This window comes from Dipodomys spectabilis, unplaced genomic scaffold (assembly GCF_019054845.1).
Source record: "Dipodomys spectabilis isolate Male_0828 unplaced genomic scaffold, ASM1905484v1 ptg000032l, whole genome shotgun sequence".
Classification (NCBI taxonomy): domain Eukaryota; kingdom Metazoa; phylum Chordata; class Mammalia; order Rodentia; family Heteromyidae; genus Dipodomys; species Dipodomys spectabilis.
In genome coordinates, this window is record NW_024870709.1 from 32,887,379 (window position 1) to 32,909,692 (window position 22,314).

Genomic DNA, 22,314 nt, shown 5'->3' on the forward strand with positions numbered 1-22,314 from the left:
ATGTCTTAACTGATACTACTGATTGCTCTAAAGAGTTTAAAATATGTTTAGGAATATTGGCAAAATATATGTTGAAAGAAAGTCTTAAATTATTAGCCTTAATAATTAGCTTGTTATCCAGACTGTCTTTTGCATTATTTTACATCTTTTTTTTTTTTTTTGTCGGTTGTGGGGCTTGAACTCTAGGCCTGGGCGCTGTCCCTCAGCTCTTCAGCTCAAGGTGAGCGCTCTACCACTTGAGCTACAGCACCACTTCCGGTTTTCTGGTGGTTTTATTGGAGATAGGAGTCTCACGGTCTCTCCTGCCCGGGCTGGCTTTGAACCTCGATCCTCAGATCTCAGCCTGCTGAGTAGCTAGGATTACAGACGTGAGCCACCAGCGCCCAGCTATTTTACATCTTAAAATTTAAAAGTCCTTTTAATTTAGATGTTTGGGGGGACATCTCCAGAAACTGGGTCCTCATAATGTTTCACAAAATGTATACATATCCCTTTCATTTTATTTATTTTATATTTTGGTAGTACAATTTTTACCCTGTCTTCTTTACCACTGAATAAATAGCAGGGCTGAAGATTTGGCCCAAGTAGTAAAGCGGCAGCCAAGCAAAAAGGCAAGCAAGTGTGAGGCAATGAGTACAAAACTCAGTGCCAACACACACACACACACACACACACACACACACACACACACAGAGTAAGGTTCTAAGATATAAAAGGTGGTGGTGCCCACTTTTAATCTTTGTTCTTGGAGCAAGAGAATGACAGGTTTTAGCTATTTAACAAGATCTTGTATCAAAGAAACAAAACAACAAATGAACTATAGATCTTGCTGTCTTTCTTGGTTTTCAGTTGTAAAGCAAATCGTTTTAAAGGGGAGGTTGTATCGGCTAGACTGCTTTAGTTAATATGTTCATTCCCAATGTCATTCCTAGTTCATAAAAGATAATCTATAGAGAAGCACTCAATGGTGGTATTTAAGTAAATATCTAAGAATTCCCTAAATAAATGATGCTACTTAAGTTTTATCATCTTATGTTGTGTTTCAAAAAGAAACAGAAGACAAGATAATAAAGATAAAACAATAGTTGATTTTTAAACACTTCAATGAAGAATATGAAAATTTAAAAAACTAGAAAAATAAACCCACAGTTTTAACTAAAGCTCCATTCTACAAACAAGTTTATATTCAATAAAATAGAGTTATGTGTCTAGGAATCAAGAGACTGAGGAGTATTTGGATGATCTAAGCTTCTATGTGCCATTTTAGAATTGACCAAGAAGAAAGTGGTATAGGAAAGCAGAAATGACGTGGCTGCCCACTCACCAAAATTGCATGCTTGGCCACTGAGGGCAGAGAGCTGCTGTGAATAGGCCCAGTCTTCATCATTGGGAGCAGAGATCACCAGTAACCGCCTCCTCCATCGGAACCTGGAAAAGAAACAGAAGACCATACTTGCTGTGAGCAGGCAGAGTAGCATCAGCTGGTGGTTTTTTTCCCATAGAACTAATCTACAGCTCCTCGAAGCCATCGCACTCCTTGAGTCTGTGCTCATCATGTCTGAAATGGTCACTTGGGGTAAGATGAAGTGCTCAGATGTAACCAAGACTGGTCAAACTTACATGCTGAACCATAGTATCAGAAGTAAGGGCTTCAGAAGAAAGAAGAGTGAGCACATACAGACATTACAGTCAATGTACCTTATATTAAAAATTGAACTATGTAACAAAGGTAGGGATGAGATGAAGAAAGAGGGGGAGAACAATGAAAAGGGGTGACATTGATCAAGATGCATTGCACTCAAGCCAACTTGCAGAACTGAAACTCCTTTGTACAATACAGAAGAGGAGGAAGGGGAGAAGAAGGGGGAGGGACCTCAGAAAAGAACTGAAGATTCACGTTCTATTAACATTAGCAGGAGTTTAAAAAATGAGTATGTGAGCAAGAAAATAAGTAGGAAAAGGCAATTAAATTTTTTTTTTTTTTTTGTCGGTCGTGGGGCTTGAACTCTGGGCCTGGGCGCTGTCCCTCAGCGATTCAGCTCAAGCCAAGCGCTCTACCACTTGAGCTACAGCGCCACTTTCGGTTTTCTGGTGGTTTATTGGAGATAGGAGTGTCACGGTCTTTCCTGCCCAGGCTGGTTTTGAACCACGATCCTCAGATCTCAGCCTCCTGAGTAGCTAGGATTACAGGCGTGAGCCACCAGCGCCCGGCAAGGCAATTAAATTTTATGTAGGTGTTAGCGACAGGAAGAAGGGGAATGAGAGAGTCAAAGGGTCAAAGAAGGTTCCTCTCCAAAAGAAAAAACCACTGGTGGTTATTTCAGAGGCAAATGCAAATTCTATAATTTACTCCATATGACATGGAAAGATGCGAAACCTTGAGACAGAATATACTATAGTATAGTATACTATTAGTAAACAGCTCTCAACAGCTCTGCCATGGTAAGGTAGTAGAAAAAGATTTTGCCTTGTTCACTGGGAAGCCCAGTTTCAAATTTTGTCACTACTGCCTTTTTGGGTGCCCTTGAATATGTCACTCAATGAAGTCTCATCTTTCCCTTATTCCTGGAATCAAAAACAGCAGAAGGATTGTTTCTAACATATTTATAAGGTGATTTTTTTGTTGCTTTATATGTCCCTCCCCCACGGTATAACCCCTGTTTTCACTGTATTTGATGTTGGTATGATTTGGGGAGGGGAAGGAAAAGAACAAATTGTTTAAATAGGGATACAGGTGGACCCATTGCAACAATGAAATGTACAAGACCTTATGTTGAAAAACTAACTTCACAACTTTGGGGGCGGGGGCGCAGGCATGGGGTGGGGGGAGATGGGAAGGGATGGAAAGGGGAAACAAAGGAGGAGGCAACAATGCTTGATAAGAAATGCACTTATTACCTTGCTCATGTAATTGTAATCCCTCTGTACAGTATTTTCACAATTAAAAAAAAAAAAACAGCAGAAGGGCTGGGTGCCAGTGGCTCACACCTATAACCCTAGCTACTCAGGAGGCTGAGATCTGAGGGTCGAAGTCCAAAGCCTGCTTGGACAGCAAAGTCTGGGAGCCTCATTTCCAATTAACCACCAGAAAACCAAAAGTGGTGCTGTAGCTCAAGTGGAAGAGCACTTGCCTTGAGCTCAGGGGCAGCGCCCAGGCCCCAAGTTCAAGACCCATGAAGGAAAAAAAAAAAACAGCAGAAAGGAGTGTTAAAAGGAATACTATAAAAGTTAAAGTTCTTTGAGCCGGGCGCCATGGCTCACGCCTGTAATCCTAGCTACTCAGGAGGCTGAGATCTGAGGATCACAGTTCAAGTCAGCCCAGGCAAGGAAAGTCTGTGAGACTCTTCTCTCTAATAAACCACTAGAAAACCAGAAGTGGCGCTCACCTTAAGCTGAAGAGCTGAGGGATAACACCCAAGCCCAGAGTTCAAGCCCCACGACCGACCAAAAAAAAAAAAAAAAATTAAAGTGCTTTGAGTATTAGTTGAAAGGAGTATTACAAAATTATGCCCAAACCCTTATAAATAGGCATTATCCACACAGATGAAAGAAATTGTGTTTTCATTGGCAGAAGTCTACATTGCTGAACTTTGTCCGTGGGCATTGTCCGTCACTACGTCACATGATAACTTATTTAAACCCTTGTGTTTGTGAGTCATCTATGGATCCTGAACACTAAGTACTATTCTCTAGGGCTTCTAAAGGACATGGCTTATTTCCCTGCTCCCATTTTACAGAAATTTGCCCAACGAATAAATCAAAGATAGTGCCAAAACAGACTTCTCTGTCTAGTCTAGCCATTTCCCTAATCTCCCACTTTCAGGGGTGCTGATGCTTGCTCAGTGCTGCCAGGATCTTTAATAGGGTACAAAGGGTAGACATGCTACATCCAAAGAGCAATTACATAGCATTGTCTCAAACGCTACCCTCGTTAGGGAAGGAGCTTTGCTCCTTCAGCACAGGCATACCCTGGTGTTAAGGACTCTCTGAGCTGGCAGCCAAATGATTTGATTAATAGATTTTCTCCTTCTCTCCTTGTGCCCTATTCACAATGAACATGAAGATTTTGACCAAGAAATGGTCTCTTGGGAGAACTGTGGTTCGGGCGGATGAGAGAAAAATGATAGTCTGATGAAATATAGCCTCTGAATGGATAGCAAGGCTTGCCAAGAATTGCTTGCTGTGACATTACATTTACTTTCTCTGCTTACTTTTCATCAAAGGGAAAGAAAAATTAAAATCCCCACCGAGGACAGAGAGATGAATGTGTTTGGCACAAAAGTGAGGACGGACCCATCTGAGTTTGTCCGAAGTTTCCCAGGAAAGGGAACAGTAATGGTTGCTGGGTCACAGACAGTCTCCTAAACTTCCCTGCTTCCTTAGGAGTTGTGCCAGACCAGCATTGATCCCTAGCCAGGATCTCAGCCAGGCTAGCCTTTATGGCCTTGTATGGGGTGTCCTGGAAGGAGTTATTTTAGGTGAGGTCTATTTTGGCTTGTTTACCTGTGCCCACCGCTGAATGAAGTCTTAGGAAAAGAGGAATGGGATCTGAGCTGCCCTGTCTCAGACACAACTGAGAGAAGGTCATCTCCCCTACATTTTAGGAGATAGGGACTCAGCTTGTGACACTGAAGGGAGATTACTTTTGACAAGCAATGTAAGCCTGACCAAAACTTCACTTTGGGTAAATAGGATGTCTGTCACTTTAGCTTTTCAGTAAATAAAATCCTTACAAGTTTGGTTTATATTTGCTTTGCTTAACTGGCATACCAAAATTAGAGTGCATTTGCCCACTCTTTGGGGCTTCTGTCTCAGAGAGAGGTAATTATAGCCTCAACCAAATGAGCATTGCTAAGGACCAGAGTGGCTTCAGGAGTCTGGTCAACTGAAACCAGTCTGTGCAGTCTCGTCAGCAAATTCGAAGGAAAATTCCCACTTAGACACTGATTTACTCAGAGGACTATTCTGTTTTTGTCTCCACTCCTCCTTTTTTCTCTTTGCCTGGGTTTCAATTCTGAGGTATTTGTTGAATCTCTCGCTTTCTTACCTCCCTTCACCACAAAGTTCTATAATAGGAGCTGAATAAGTGACCCAACTACTAACAGCTAGCACTGTTTACAGTTTGTGCTTGATCTTGGGCCATCAGTATTAAATGTACCTTTCACAATTGTCATAGGAATTGTTATGTTTATTATTTCCATTCTTCAAAGAGAAAAACTAAATCCCAGAATGTGTTTTTGTTTTGTTTTGTTTTGTTTTGTTTTGATCGGTCGTAGGGCTTGAACTCTGGGCCTAGGCGCCGTCCCTCAGCTCTTCAGCTCAAGGTGAGCATTCTACCACTTGAGCTACAGCACCACTTCCAGTTTTCTGAGTGGTTTACGGACTTTCCTGCCCAAGCTGGCTTTGAACTGTGATCCTCAGATCTCAGCCTCCTAAGTAGCTAGGATTACAGGCGTGAGCCACCAGCGCCCGGTTTCCCAGAGTGTTTTAAGTATTTAGTTTGTAGTCATACAATCAACGAATGGGAAAACCAGAATTCAAAATCAGGGCTGTCTTACTCCTACATTTAAGTAATTCGCTCTTTTATTTTAAGAATTGTCAATGACAATTATGAGCAGAATGGCATCATAAATTGTGAGCACAGTTCAACTACAATCATGGGGCATGTAAATTGTAATCATATCCCACTTTGAATACCCATGATAAATATATATCCCTGAAAGAGGATAAATATAATAGGTTTTAAAACTTGTACATTAGATAATAAGTCTTTCAGAGACCTTAGGACTCAATCTAGTTGAACAGATTATTAAATATAAAATGTTTGTACATCTTACAAATAAAAGTGCTAAATTTCAACTGATAACCAACCTGACTTGAATATTATAAGCTTTAGCTTGTATAACTGAACACAACTGAGTGTCAGTTTTTCCTTTCAAATTATGAAATCCATGAAATAAAGATTATAAAAGGTTATTCTTCCTAGGGAAGTGAGAAGAATCTCACAGGAGGATTATAGATGCAGATTTTACAACTGGCCTCAACCTGGTTTTAAGTAATATCAGTAACTGTCAATTTGAGAGTGGACAAATTGTGCTTACTGGGATTGTTCCGTGTGTATGCACCTCTTACCACTGAAAGATTCAGAAGTAGGAAGAGACAACCTCAAAAGAATTAAAAATCACAAACAAGGACACAGGATGACCCATTGCAACAATGAGACTCACAAGACACTATATTGAAAATGAATTGGGGGTGGGGACAGAGTGGGGGAGGTAGAAAAGGGAAGAGATAGGAGAAAAACAAAGAAGGAGGTATCAATGCTCGACAAGAAATGTATTCATTATCTCACTCATGTAACTGTAACCCTCTTTACAGAATCTTTACAATAAAATAAAAAATTTTAAAAAGAAATGCATATTGGTCTCTGTTCCAGGTTCCTTTGACAGCATTCCTATTACCCTTGTAAATGGAGGTGCTAAGAATCTTCTCTTCCAATATTTGTTCCTGGCTCTGGTCTTGATTCAGAACTTTTAAGACCTTCGTAATTTTCTTTTTTTTTTTTTTTGTTTCCACGTTTCTTTCCTTTTTAAAAAAAATGATATTTGATTTTATTGTAAAGGTGATTTTCTGAGCAATAGAAGCCCAGGACACTTCACTCCTGAATCCTTTGGAATTTCCTGGGAGATAGGAGCAGCCTTACTCTAATGAAGTGACTACTAGCAGCCTGCTGAATAGCCTCAGGATCAGGATTGGTTGCCAGAGGAACGAATGGTGTGACTGGATGTTTGAACTCTCAGCTCCAGCTGTTCGACCTCTGGGGATGGTAGAAGGGCTGACAATTGAGTTGATTGCCAATAACTATTGGCGTGATCAATCATAATGATGATTCCATAAAAATCCCTAAAGACAAATTTCAGAGAACTTTTGCATTTGTGAGTATGTGGAGGTACCTGGAGGATGGGGTACCCAGAGAAGGTGGGTACACATCACCCCACCCTTGATGTTCTTTGATCTATGAATATCTCTTCCATTTGGCTATCTCTGTATATCCTTCACAATGTCTCTTTTAATAACTGAATAAACATAGTTAAAGTGGCAAAAAAAATCACAGTAGTCATGTGTATATGCATATGTGTGTGTGTGTGTTTGTGTGTGTGTGTTCAAGAAAGATATTCCAGTTTACTTTAGATATACAATTTATGTTCTAGTGAAACTTAAAAAATTTTGGCCTACTAAAATGACTATCTTGAAGCTCAAATTAGATATGTGTTTAAATAATCAGTTTAGAGTTTTGAAGTTAATTGAAGTAAATTCAGATCTTTAAATATCTGAAAAATTCGCAGCATTTATGATATTGACTTACTAAATTTAAGGAGCATTTAAGTACTCAGAACAGTTTGGGTTATTTTAAATAAATATATTAAATATATAATGGCCATGAAAAATGGCTAAATTATTTAATTAGTGGATTATTTTTTTCAGTCAGGGGGCTTGAACTCTGGGCCTGAGCGCTGTCTCTCAGCTCTTCAGCTCAAGGAGAGCACTCTACCACTTGAGCTACAATGCCACTTCTGGTTTTCTGGTAGTTAATTGGAAATAAGAGTCTCATGGACTTTCCTGCCTGGGCTGGCTTTGAACCACGATCCTCAGATCTCAGCCTCCTGAATAGCTAGGATTCTAGGCATGAGCCACCAGTGCCCAGCCTGATTAGTGGATTTTTAAGCAATGTCAAACACTTTTTAAAGCCCTCCTAAAAGTAGTAAGCAAAATTTCCTAGGTTATGAACAGAAAAATTAAACTTGTAAGCCTAATTTAAGAGTTGAAGAGAGGCTAGGTGCCAGTGGCTCATACCTGTAATCCTAGCTACTCATGGAGGCTGAGATCTGAAGATTGCTGTTTGAAGCCAGCCTAGGTAGGTAAGAGACTCTTATCTCTAATTAACCACTGGAAAACTTTCTGCCTTAAGCAAAAATTCTCAGGGACAGTGCCCAGGCCAAGGACTGGCATACATAACAACAAAAGTTGAAGAGAGAACTGAGGTCTTAAGTTATCTTGAGTATATTCAATGCTTCTTTATTCAAATCAAAAGTGAATTGCTAAAAAAAATAGTCTTTTATATCTTGAAAGAAAAAAAATGGAGCCTGGGGGAATAGCTCAAGTGGTAGAGTCTTTACCTAGCATGAATAAACCCCAGTGCTACCAAAAAGAAAAAAAAAAGAAATATTCCTCACAGACAATAGACTTATCATCAATCTTCTGAGTCACTACCACCTAACAGGAAGGTTTTGAATCAGAAGTCTGTGTTTTAGTGGCCATAGAACTAAGCAAAGAGCCATCTACCCAGTAGACTCCGGAGTCTTCTTTTGGCTGAAGATGGTCTCAAGTCTGAGCTAGACTTAAAAATCCTCATAAGAGAATCCACTTTCCATTCTTATTTTGGATACTTGCACTGCACTAAGGATGGGGGTGAAGGAAGAATCTCGATTTTCTTTCAACTCTGAAATCTTGTGTGTGTAGGAGAATCTTCCCTCACTTCAAAATCTGGGTCTTTGGGCATAGAATTAAAAAAATAACTCACATTATATTTTTGAGAAGAGTATGTGATAAGAAGGTAGCCTTTGGAAGGAAGTTAGTTCTGGGGCCACTGACTCCTGGAACCAATACTCTAGGATCAGTTACGAGAAGAGTTTGCTTAATTTCCATTCTCTTAAGCTAGTTACAGTACTGGGTCATGGAATTGTACTAGAGGTTAAATTAGAGAATACAGGTTCACTGTTTGGCACAGAAAGGGTACACAAAAGGGATCACAGCATCCAGGATTGGGGCTGCTACCATTATTGCTGCCATTATTTTCATTTTAGAGCTAAGGTATTTTAAGGGAAGTTAGTAAAGAAACATAAAGCAAGCAGAACAAACCAGGAGCAGACTGAAAACCTGGAAGAATGACAAGTCCTATATTCTTTAGAAATCACGCTATGTTGTAAGAGACCTAAGCTTTCTGAGTCTGGAAGAATTCAGATTTTTCCACTTATTAATCACTTAAATATTAAGTCTGACTCACATATGGAGATTTACTCAATACATGTGAGTAATATGGTACAATATGATACACAGTTAACACTGAGCCTCCCGGCAAGAGTTTGCTTCATTTCTGGAGCCCCTTGGCCACTGTACCAGTGGGATGGTGTTTATTTTGATGTTTCTGTAAAGTTTGTGAGTGAATTTTTGTTGCAAATCCTAAAATCCCTAAAGAATTTTCCCTCAACATCAGGAAAAGACTTTATCTTCAAAATAAACAGCAAAAATCTGGAATAGAGACATGGCTTAAGTGGTAGAGCACCAGCAAAGCAAGCAAGCAAGCTCAGCCAGCAGCAAGTAGACCAAGCCTGAACCCTGACTCAAACTCTAGTACCAACAATAACCACCACCACACCAACCATCAAATCAGTCCTCATGCTTGAAGGTGAACTTTGCCAGACTTGTAACCAGACACTTCCAAGAGGACACAACTAAGCTCAGTGGCCAAATGGCATCCATCATGCAGGCTCTCTCCAAGGAGAGTTGCAACACTATGCAAGAGAAAGAGCAGCCCTGTGTTTCTTTAGCGTTTTTCTTAGGTAACTCATTTGTGGCTGCCTGTTCTGGAATGCAAAGATTACATACCTGGATAGGAAGTTCTCCAGGGACTGTTTTTTGTCCTCCTTGCAAACAATACCCTCCTTCTTCTGCTTCTCCATATCTTTGATTCGAGACTGGAAAGTATCGATCAGATCAAACACAGACTTCATTGCTATTGGCACCTCATAGTATTGCTGTTTAAGAAAGAATAGAAAGCATGTAATATATAAATTTATTTCTTTTCCCTGTTCTGATGCTAGGGGATCCAAGAGAACTCAAGAAGGGTTTAAGAAGATGTATAGATCAGGTTTATACATGCTTAGTGCCTTCTGATTCAATACAGGTTGTTCTCCACCAAGGCCTGTTCTGCGGTCCAGGGATTGTTTTGCTGAGTGAATAGACCTAAGATTAGGTCATGTTTGCTGAAACAGGTTGGGATCCAACCTAAAGACAGTAAAGTCCATCTCCCTGGATCCTAGTTATCTGGACTTACAAAATCAACCTGAGATGGATGGAAGGGCCTCCTATCCAGAATCAACATAAGCTAGAGAGCAGTCAGAATGTGACTTGGTATTGGGACCCCACAATTCATGTTAGAGATCATGTAGCCTATCCTTCCAAATTAGAGTAGAGGTATTGTATCTGGAGAAGGAATTAATGAAGCAATCTCTACCCGACTAGCAAGTTGATTCAGCTATTCTAATAACTAGGCTATCAAACAGCCTCTCGTTCCTTTAGGTGCTCATGAAAACAAATTAGACAGTCAGAATTCTAGAATAATTTAGACTCATATATATGAAGACTAACAGCAAATGAGCACATTTAGGGAAGTTGCTTTTCCGCTTGGGGCCCGCATTTTTTTCTCTGAGAAACAAAAATAATACTAGCACTTATGTTGCATGTTTGAGGTAGTGATTAGAAAGGGTAGAGCAGCCTGTCTAGCATAAGGAAAGCACTTGAAAAGTTACCTTTTTGTTATTATTTTTGTGACTATGTAGCCTAGTTTTTCATGATTCAGAAACATTGTCCCTAAACAGAAGAAGAAGGCTGGTATGAAATCCTACAGTTTTATTTGTGGTCTATTGGATAAATGCCCAGGAGTGGAATTGCTGGGTCACAAGATAGTTCCATACTGTTTTCCAAAGTAGTTGAATAAACTTACATTCCCACTCACAGTGTAACAGAGTTCCCTTTGGCCACATCTATACCAGCATTTATTATTTTTTTTTCTTGATACTGGCTGTTTGAACTGGGGTGAGGTAGAATCTCAGAGTTGTTTTGCTTTGTATTTCCTTTATGGCCTGAGGTGGTGTACATTTCTTCATGTGTCTATTGGCCATTCTAACTTCTGAGAAGTTCTCTTTTTAAGTCACTAGCCCATTTATTAACTGAGTTGTTGTTTCTTTGAGGGTTTACTTTTGGGGGTTTAATTTTGAGCTCTAAATATATTTTTGATATGAGACCCTTGTCTGATGGATAGCTGGAAAAAACATCTTTACCACTTTGTGGGATTTCTATTTAGCTTGTTAGCTATGTCCTTTGCCATGTAGAAAGTTTTAAGTTTGATACAGTCCCATTTATCCAGTCTTTCTTTCATTTGCTGTGATTCTGGATCTTTACTTAGAAAGTTTGACCTGTGCCTAGGAACCCTAGTGTTTTAACTACACTTCCCTATAATATTTTCATTCTATCTGTATTTACATTGAGGTCTTTGATCCATTTGGAATTGATTCTGGTACAAAGTGATACATAAGGATCTAGTTTCAGTTTTCTGCATGTGGATAGCCAGTTTTTCCAGCACCATTTGTTGAAGAGGCTGTGTTCCTTCCAACCTATGTTTTTGGCTCTCATTAAATATTAGGTGGCTGTAAGTCTCTGGGTTCATTTGCAGGTCTTCTATTCTCATCCATTGATCCTCAGGCTTGTGCCAACAAGCATTATTTACAATAGCCAAGATATAGAATCAGCCCAGATGACCCTCAATGGATGAATGGATCAAGAAAATGTGATACACACACACACACACACACACACACACACACACACACACACACACATATAATGGAATTCTACTCATCCATCAGAAATAATGGTATTGTACCACTCATAAAGAAATAAAAAGGCTTGGAAAAATTATATTAAGTAAGCTAGACCCAGAAAAAATAGGTTGCATTGTTTCCTTCATTTGTGGTAGCTAGAATGTGCCTATAAATCTACAAGTAAACAAGTAAATCTACAAGAAAACTAGGTAATAAGCAAGGGGTTACCAATAAATTGACTCAAGTGTAATAGACTCTATGGAGAGGGCAAACAGTGTAATTCTTCAAAAAGACTATGTCAAAGCCCAACAAAATAAGTACCAGGAAATAGATACTTACACAAGAATGTAAGGTGGGGCCAAGAAGAAAGGGGTAGAAGAATAAAGGGGAATTGAAGGAGAGAATGCAGGCAAGAATTCATTGTGTATACCACAGAATTGAGAAATATAAGGGAAGGGGTGGGCACAGCTCAAGATGCGTTGCACATATACACTTCTTTGTTGAATGGCAAACAATTCAATACCTAACCTAAAATTAAGATAAGTAGGGGACCAGATGCCAGTGGCTCATGCCTGTAATCCTAGCTACTTAGGAGGCTGAGATCTGAGATCTGAGGTTTGAAGCCAGCCAGGGCAGAAAAGTCCCCATGAGACTCTTATTTCCAATTAACCACTCAAAAATTGGAAGTGGTGCTGTGACTTAAAGTAGTAGAGCCTTGAGCAAAAGAACTGAGGGATAGCACCTAGGCGCAGAGCTCAAGTCTCACAACTGACAAAAAAAAAAAAAAGTAAGAAAGGGAAGGGAGGAGTTGGGAGGGGTGGTAAGAATGTTGAGCAAGATGCACTAGATTCATAAACTGCTTTGTCAAATGGCAACTCCTTTGTGAACTACTTAGAGATAATAAAAAATATTTTTTTAAAACAGAAATCCTACAGATTCTTCTATGTTGACTCAGAGGATAAAATTGCAGGTCCTCCCTAAGAAGTTCATGTTAAATATGGGCTGAAGACAGAAACCATGCTTACCCTTTTATCCACAGAGCTGAGAGCAGAGAGCACCGCAGTTATTTAATAGATGTCTTAAGAATGGAGGAAAACTTAAACTGAGTCAAGTAGCTGTACTCTTAGAAATCAGTCCCCCCAATCTTTTCTGGAAAGAAAAATCCTTCATGAAAATTCATAGAAAAACTTCAAGTACTTGGGCCATTTGAAAACCTTTCCATTTAAGAAGTACTTTGCGCTTACTTATACATTTGATGGACTTACTGATAGAAAGAATCATGGTTGCCATTCTAAGGAATTACACTGCATCACCCACATCAAAACCCTGTACCTTGACTCTCAGATCCACATCTGTCAGCACCATGAAGAAGTCATTGTATGTCATTCCGTACTCTTTCCTCAGTTCACTGATGAGATGCTGGTCTACCAAGTCTTCATCATCCACCACATGCATGGGTTTCTCATTATCTTAAGGCAAATGAAACGTAAGTAAGTGGCACAGGTGTGGCAAGACGGAAATCGGTAACATAAAAATAAGAGGAGGCTCTGGGCCTTCATCCCAGTCTAATCAAACCAACCTTCATAACTTCTGTATATTAAACTCACATTGCATGTGAAGCAAGATTGTGGAATGGATTAAATATAGAAACAAACACATGTAGTTTGGAAAGCTACAGTGGCTTTCTAAAGATGATGAAGCCCCACCTTTGCCCAGCCTGTTCACAATGATACATTTACAAGGAGAAAACGATAAAGGAGGCTGAAATACCCCAGCAAAGGACCATCAACCTCTCTGGGAGTAAGTCTTCACTTAATTTGTCAGAAAGCAAGACACAGAAACTTTGTTGTTACATTTTATCACCATTACACATGTTTCTGAGTCTGAAATCTATGTCTGTTGCTCTATTTTTTTGTATATAATTAATTCTGGAACACTCTGAACAGATCATAGCTACAGAGAAAAATGAAAAAAATTTTTAAACCTAGTGACAGATTCATAGCCAATCTGTATCTGATTATAGATGTGTAAAATAACCTAATAAACAGCAGCCTATATTAGATTTGTGATCAAATAATATGCCAGGAGCTGGTGGCTCACGCCTGTAATCCTAGCTATCCAAAAAGCTGAGATCTGAGGATCATAATTCAAAACCCGACTGGGCAGGAACGTCTGTGAGACTCTTATCTCCAATAAACCACCAGAAACCCAGAAGTGGTGCTGTGATCCAAAGTGGTAGAATGCTAGTCTTGAGCAAAAGAGCTTAGAGACTATGCCCAGGCCTTGAGTTCAAGCCCTACAACTGACAAAAAAAATTATATGCTATTGAGTTTTGTATTTTCTACCTAGCATCATTGTGGCACTTGGTAACTGAAACAGACCCAATCACATTATTGAAGTGGAAACTAAGGAACTGTGGGAGATGCTGTGTTCTACTGGCCAATATCAGTAACTGAACCTTTCCCTGAGAGTTGTTCTCCTTAGAAAAAAGCTTTCCTTTCCATTGATCACCCCTACTAGTGCACAGCAATGGTTGATACAGTGGGAGGAAGGAGCAGATAATAAACACTGCTCTTCTTGCCTCTAAGTGGAGAATTGAAGGCCAAACTGCATTACAGCTCAAACTCACCTAACCACGTCGCAACTCAATTAATCCTTTCTCCAACTGTTTTATCTTTTACTTGGGTGGGGGGGGGGATTGAACTGAGCACCTTGTGTATTTCTAGGCAAGTATTCTACCAACCCCTTTTATGCAATCTTTCATACTTCATTCCTTACAGATACTTATAGATTGCATCCTATTAACTTCCTACATGCCAAACTCAAGAGACTCTCTTTCTCAGACAGCCCATTTATCACAGATTGTGAGAAGATGAGTAATTTGCTCAAATCCTTATTGTTAAATAATAACAAAGTGTTTCAAAAGTAACATGACTCATTCCCATCCAGCATACTCCCTACTCCACCAAAATACTTCACTCTTCAGGCTAGGAAGGATGGAGAACCAAGATTTAAGACAAACTTTGTTCCACTAGCATACTCTCTACTCCACCAAAATACTTCACTCTTCAGGTTAGGAAGGACGGAGAACCAAACTTTGTTCCACTAGCATATGGGCAAGAAACCCATTTTCCAGTCTAGTTTCCTTTTTCAATCAAAATATTTTCTGAAATAATTCAGTCAAACATTGGGAAGAAAATAATCTTACATTCCAGACTACCAAAATATCCAAGTGTTTATGTTGAACAGGAAATGAACCAGTGAAAACCAATAAAAGCTCTGATTGACACCGGATCCAAATAGGATGTGAACAGCTCTACAGCAGGACAGAATCTACTCTGAGCCAAATTCTGACGAAGCTAGATGTGAAGCCAGCTCCTGCCTCTGCATTCTGTATAAATCTAGGCTGGGAAGAAAAGAGGTTCTCATTAGTCTGGAAAAGTAACTTAGAGTAGATGCTTCCTAAGTTTTATCCAAGACCTCTTTTGCAAGTCTTTGAAGCCAAATTTCTTTAGGAAATGGCTTGTAAACTGTCCACATGTTCCTAACATGTTCCTAAACCTAAAATAATATTGGACCTAATATTATTGAGGAAAGGGAGGCTAGACTGGACTCTTGCATGGTGGCCTTAGCTACGGGATGAGATATTGTTGAGTTCCGCATCATTTAACAATCCAAACCTCAAAATGAATAGTCAAATTTCTTACATTTGTCCTTCCATGATTCACCACAGACAACAATGACACTTCAGAAAACTTAGCTTCAATTGTAAGATGTTAAACAGCTACGTGTCAGACATGGTCAAAGCTTCCACCTCTGATGGCTTCTTTCCTGTGGTTTCTCCTCCCGATCCTCCCTCCACTAAAAGCAATCCATTCACCAAGCTCTGGACCACTTCAGTTTCTCCCACTGAGTCAGAGGTTCCTTTCTCCTCCAACAGTTTGACATGGTGCAAACCGGTGTCTGCCTCCATCACAATCACCAGAAACACTTGTTAAATTATAGTCCTTGGATCCAGAACATTTGAATTAGAATCACTGTCAGTGAGGCACAGAGATCTGCATTTTAACAAGTTTCCTAAATGATTATTAGACACAAGAAGGACAGAGAGCTATTTATTCTTACAGACTAAAGTAAAAAACATAGCCAGGTATAAGTGGCTCATGCCTGTAATCCTAACTACTCAGAAGGCTGAGATCTGAGGATCCCAATTCAAATCCACCCAAGCAGAAAAGTCTCTGACATTCTTATCTCTAGTTAACTACCATAAAAGGTGATAGTGGCACTGTGGCTCAAGTGGTAGAGCACTAGCCTTGAGCTGAAGAGCTCAGGATCAGTATCCAGGCCCAGAATTCAAGCCCCATGACCGACAAAAAAAAAAAAAAAATCCAAAAGTTTAATAAAACTTGAATTATAGAGATTAGGGGAACTAGCTATTTTTAAACATTGCTGATAAGATTACAAAATGACTCAATTTGTAATGGAGATATAGTAGTAGCCATCAAAACTAGATATATTTTCTGCTTGGTTCAATAATCTTACTTTCTATATTATGATAAAGTTTATCCAAATTTTCATTATTAGATATAATAACTCTGTATGCTGTATGTATAATAAAGAAAGTTATGGGAACAATTTAAGTGTGTGGGGAAAAACTGATTAAATAAACCATGGTAGAAGCTCACAGGGAGTTAATAAAGAATAGAGAGCTCTATCAGCTGTAAGGGAAGACCTTCCAAAATATTTTTTGAATGAAAAAGCAAGATACAGTACCCTATACACAAACTGTTTTTTATCTAAAAAAGTAGAATATAATAATTTGTGTGTATTTGTATCCACACAAAGGGATGAATAAACAGGAAATCATAACATATAATGAAACATAGGCTCAGAAGCTTAAGATTTTCCTCTGTAAACCCTTTCATGTAGCTTTGACTTTAAAAATTCAGAAAATGCATCATTTGTTTAAAATGTTAAATGAAAACAAAAAAAAAAGGAGTAGACTTATCACCTATCGGGCAAAAGCTCCTCATCTTCTACAACATTCTTCAAACACTTGTTTGGTATATTTAATGTTGGCATTTTCACCTCTTGATTGACAGGAATTGATCTTGACCCTGATACCCATGATGCCTAGGACAGTAAGAGAGGTGGGACAGGATGAGAGCCAGGTGGGGGCAGGCTCTTCATCCTGTCTAGATTGACTGGTAATGATTGATAATGAGAGAATGCATACGGGGGGTCATAACAGCCAGTGTTCGGACATCTGAGCATTCCCTCAGCCTCTCAACCCTGGCCAACAGTGTCAAGAGAAGGCAGCTTGCTGGGCATTGTTAACATTAATAAAAGGAGTCAATGGAACTAAAGGGTAAAATTTTCAATACTGCCTCAGAAAGAAACCTGAATTTATGGATCCTATTATTAGAAGCTTCTTCATTAAAAAAAATTATCTTCCAGAAGATCAAAGACAGACTATTTTAGGCTGCAATCTTTGCTACAATATTATTTATAAAAATTACTTTTAATACATCTTTGTATATTCCTTATTCATATTAGCAGGCAATAAATATTTGGTGTCTTCTTGTCATTGGATTTCACCTACATCAAGTTTCTACTTTATTTTATCAATTACTATCAAACTCTCCTTATTTCAAACAAGATAATAAAGAATTTCCTTTGCTCTGTAAAATGTTCTATTCCTTGCAACTTGGGGATCAAACACCAGTGTCAAATTCTTTGAAACTCTATACTTGCTCGATAGAACAACAGCAAAAAAAAAACCCTACAAAACAAAACAAATGTTTTCCTATATCTCAGCAACTGACTTCTTTAGATTCTTTAGCAAAGTACAATTAACCAGCAACATCTTTCTATGTGACAAAACTTTTTTATGTTCTGTCCCCTCAGCATATACAATGGTACCCCTAAATTAAAGTGATATTTTAAATGCTACTAATACTAACAACTTTCTTTATGTGTTAGGCCATTTTAAGCTTTCATGCTTTCCTGTGGCAAACCCGGATGGTCATTATAAATGCCTTTGTGTTTTAGTCTAATGACTGAAACCTTACGTTAAATTTCCTGGTGTTTGTAGGTACATCACCAATGGTCCAATTACAGTTAGCAACATGAAGCAGTTAGTTGGTGCATCTAGCCTGTACTGCGGCTGGAGGTAAAGTATCTGTTTTCAAGGCCTAGTAAAAGTTCGGGAAAGTAGGGAGTGCTCAATTTATTTTTAAGGGAAAAAAATAAGGCTGTTGGGTAGATTTCCAGCTGAAAATTGGACAAGACTGGAGTTTGGTTCATTGAGACCAGGTCTCATGCCAATTCTTATTTTCCCATGGCTGACTCCTTAGTCTTGGCTGAAAGGACTTTAGCCTTTCCCATAAGGGTAACCTGGGACACAACACAAGGAGAAAAAGGCCTTCCAGGAATGAGACAAGCAACAAAATAAATCCCCGCCCACTGCAAATCAGGTCCAGACTGCCGTTCAGTGAGGCAAATACACATTTTTCAATACCTGGGTTTCAGTAAGGCAGTAAAGAAAACCATCAGCCCCCATATTCAATCCAGATGTCTAGAAAACAGCTGAATTATTCTAAAAATTTGCCAAGGCAGCACCAGATGTCTATAATAGAAACATGTAGAGGTTAAGGTAGAAGGTGTTGCAACTTTTCCAAACTTCTCTGATGTAAGGAATAAGAATATTTTGTGGGAGAGTTAATGGGTAACACATTCAACACAGGGAACACCTGACCAGGAAGACTTTCATCACTAGCCAGCACCACTCTGTGGACTAGACTGAATGCTTTTCACACTGGACATCTGTAGTTTAATTAGCCTACTGGCTCATGCTACAATGTGATACTGCAGGAAACAAATGGTTGAATCCTTGTTAACCACTAAACATGGTGTTATACTATTAATCTCTTTATCATCAAGAGTAGTAATGCACTCTGATCTGGAAAAGCAGTTGTGAGGGCTCATGAGTCAGCATGCTATAATCTGCAGAAAGCAACCGCAATTTATTTTATCATTGTAAATGTTCTAATGACAACTAAAACATATTAGTGATAGCTCACTGATGTCCAGATAACTGCCAGAGCAAATGATAATGATGATGACGAAGGCCACAAAAGTAATGTCCATTATTAGGCAAGCATCAGTATACATTATCTTCTTTAATCTGTACCATAGACTGAAATAAGAGTGATTTCTTTTAACATGTAAGAGTTAACTTGCCTCTGATCACACAGGAAAAATGTTAACTCTGGATTTCAATGTTTGTTTCCAGGTCTACTTCTGTTATGCCATTCTGTTATTGCTTTTTTTTTTTTTTCTTTTTCCAGTCCTGGGGCTTTAACTCAGGGCCTAGGCACTATCACTGAGCTTCTTTTGCTTAAGGCTAGAGCTTTACCACTTGAGCCACAGCACTACTTCCAGCTTTTTCTGTTTATGTGGTACTGAGGAATCAAATCCAGGGCTTCATTCATGCTATAGGCAAGCACTGTACCACTAAGCCATATTCCCAGCCCATTTACTGCTTTTATGAAGTGCAATTTTTAATTGTTTTAATTCTTCCTTTCAAATGTACACTCAATTCAGGCATAATTGTCCACAACTCAATCATTAATTCACAGTAATTTATGAGGGGACATTGGCAAGAGTGAGATTTACTTGTTCTTTGTGCTATCTCTGGGAACAGTGAGTTAATGAAAGAGAATGAATAACTGAACATTTATTCCTAAATCTTAGAGCTCTCCTGTACAATCTGTGTTTGTAATTACCAATACAATATATTATAATTAAAAATTTTGTTCAGGCTGGGCACCAGTGGCTCATACCTATAATCCTAACTACTCAGGAGGCTGAGATCTGAGGATCACAGTTCAAAGCCAGCCTGGGAAGGAATGTCTGTGAGACTCCTATCTCTAATTAACCACCAGAAAACATTTCTTATTTGAGCCACCTCTGTGGCTCAAGATGTAGAGTGCTAGCCTTGAGGTGAAGAGCTTAGGGACAGTACTCAGGCCTAGAGTTCAAGACCCATGACCACCACCACCACCACCAGAAAATTCCAGGAAATGGAAACATGTTTTGTTGATGTTGTATGTATGTATGAGTGTGTGTGTGTGTGTGTGTGTGTGTGTGTGTGTGTGTGTGTGTGTGTGATATGGTGGTAACAGTGTTGTTGTTTGTTTCTGCTTTTGGGTTTTTAAAAAAATCTTCTAGGGGAGACAAGGGGGATGTGCAGAAAAGGAAAGAGGAAGGGTAAACAAATATAAGCACAGTTCTCAGTAGACACTATGGAAAATGAACCATACAACTTGTGGGCAGGAACAGGAGGGGGAAATTGGGGAGAAAGTGAATGATGGGGTGTCATTTCCAAAAAAGAAATGTACACATTACCTGACTTATGACATGGTAACCCCTCGATACAACAACCTAGTAATAATAAAATTATATTTAAAAAATAAAGTTTTAAGGATATAATACATATGAAAGAAACTGGTTGGAAGAGATGGGGGAGAATAATGAAAGAGTTGACATTGATCAAGACGCTTGTACTTATAAACTGACTTATTGAATTAAAATCCATTTGTATAGTTACTTAAGGACAGTTAAGAAAAATAAGAGAAGGAAAGGAAGAAAGAAAGAAAGAGAGAGAGGGAGAGAAGGAGAGAGGAAGAGAGGAAGAGAAGAAGAGAAGAAGAGAGGGAGAGAAGGAGAGAATGAGGGCTGGAGGAAAAGGAAAGGGAAGGGAAGGGAATGGGAGGCAAAGCAAGACAAGGATAGAAACTGGCTAGGTCAGACTGGCCTCTGAGCTAGTCTTTGCAGTTAGTCTTACAATCTTCCTGGGAAGCTGTTAAGAGTTAGATCTCAGCTGCCCAAGGCTGAGCTGTGAGCTCATGACCATCACATACGTAATTAATATGGAAAATTATGAAAATCCTCAGCCGAATTCTTCTACTCTCCAAAAGAACTTGGGCATAAGTCAGCCCATGTTGTTGGTGAGCTTTCATTTAGCTAAACAGCTCCTTTCAACTCCCCTTAAATTCCTTCTACGGGCTTGCCAAAGTCAAGTACTTCCAGGAGTCTGGCAGGTCCTCATGAGTAATGAGTCAACCCCAGCAGACAGAACCGAGGGAGATACTCAGAAGTAAAAACACCCAAGATCAAGAAGGGGTTGGATACTTCTCTGATTCTTCTTCATACTCTTCATACTTTTTTCCCTCTACTGACTTTCAGACAAGAACAGAGTAAGAGTACATGTGTTTTTCTTTTCACTTTAAAGTACTGAAAACTTAAGACAGAATATCCTTGGAATGTCTATGTAAATCGATCAGCCAACTCACCTGTATAACCAACCACAGCCAAAGAACCCTCTGACATCTCAGTGTGCCCTTAGGTCCCCCAAAGACCTCAATCTTACTGTCTGTCCCATCCTAGAGATGAGGGAAACAATAATGTAATTTTTAAAAATTAAAGAGAACCTAGCTGGAAGTGGTCAATTTTCATGGTGCTGTTGTTGGCAGGACCGAAGATAGTGATCACGGAGATTTTCCTGGTGGCCATCTTGCAGAAGCTCTCCAGGTATTCATCGCGCTGTTGCACATACATGTTGTTCTCAGACTTGGGAGCAGTAATCAACTGGAGGTGGGTAAGGACAAGCAAACATTAGTTCAGTGTTAGATTCACACGGAGGCAAAACCCCAAGAGATGATTTGGAAATAGAAGGCAATTCAACTAGACTATTCAGTTGAACAGTCATCAAAATGAAAGCTGAGTAGGCCACTTAGACAGGAATTTTGTTATTGTTGTTGTTGTTTTTAATTATCCAGGACAGCTTACTGTTTCTACTCAGTTTTCTTATTTTATCATGCTGTCTTAGGTTCCCCATTTGTGAATTCCACACAGGAATTCTTATTTTTGCAAAGACGTTGTGTTATATTAATGTCCTACGTGCTGTAATTCTTCTACAAATATCTGCCTTGCTTCATTTGGCTCTCCATTCTCCTAAATGGCTAATCAGACATTGGTTGATTTAGTGGTTATGGTTTTTCACATTCCACATAGTTGAGATAATTTCATAACCAGGCCTTGTTTGCTGTGGAACATTGTATGGTTTAGGATTTATAGTAGACAGGGAGTTTCTATGATGACCTTTTGGTCTGCATTTTATCACATAGCTATTATTCATTGTCAAACCCACACAGTAGGGTTTGATGTTGGAGTATCCAGACAGGATGGTTTTAACTCTTTCATCTTTACTTTGTGACTTTTCACTTCTTCTGGGGAAAATGAGGAAAAGCAATGCAACTAAGAAATATAATTATAAGTAATCGGAGAAACACATGAAACACATTTCATTTTTTTGGTTAAAATGAAGATGTCTCTCTTTTTTTAAAGGTCTTCTTAAATTCTCTTAAAATATCTCACTTTTATTTTTCCTTTCTGAAATTGGACCTCAAAAGCTCCTCGACTCTCTTAATTACTTTTTTGAGCTTTTGCCAACTTGAAAGATTTTCCTGAACTGACACCAGAACTATGTTCTACACTCCCCAAATGTGAAGGCATGATGCTGTTCACCCTGGAGGTGGGACGATATGGAATTTTTATTCTGATGATAAGCAGGCTCCGTTTATCTCTTTGA

At 39.1% G+C, this 22,314-nt stretch overlaps 2 protein-coding genes across 3 annotated transcripts in view; one reads left to right on the plus strand and one right to left on the minus strand.

Annotated features, from left to right (window-relative positions):
- Slc35a5 (solute carrier family 35 member A5) overlaps nt 1-13,786 on the plus strand; it is a 38,140-nt gene extending 24,354 nt beyond the window's left edge. The window contains exons 7-8 of the transcript XR_006147047.1: nt 7,286-7,291; nt 13,775-13,786. The gene's annotated coding sequence lies outside the window, so the exon portion shown is untranslated. The remainder of the gene's footprint in view (nt 1-7,285; nt 7,292-13,774) is intronic.
- The window catches only part of Ccdc80 (coiled-coil domain containing 80), a 35,335-nt gene that overhangs the window by 3,181 nt on the left and 9,840 nt on the right, over nt 1-22,314 (minus strand). For both annotated transcript variants that reach the window (XM_042676761.1, XM_042676762.1), the window contains 4 exons: nt 21,155-21,311; nt 12,993-13,129; nt 9,667-9,815; nt 1,325-1,428 (listed from right to left, as the gene is read on the minus strand). In XM_042676761.1, coding sequence (XP_042532695.1) covers nt 1,325-1,428; nt 9,667-9,815; nt 12,993-13,129; nt 21,155-21,311 — 547 coding nt within the window. The remainder of the gene's footprint in view (nt 1-1,324; nt 1,429-9,666; nt 9,816-12,992; nt 13,130-21,154; nt 21,312-22,314) is intronic.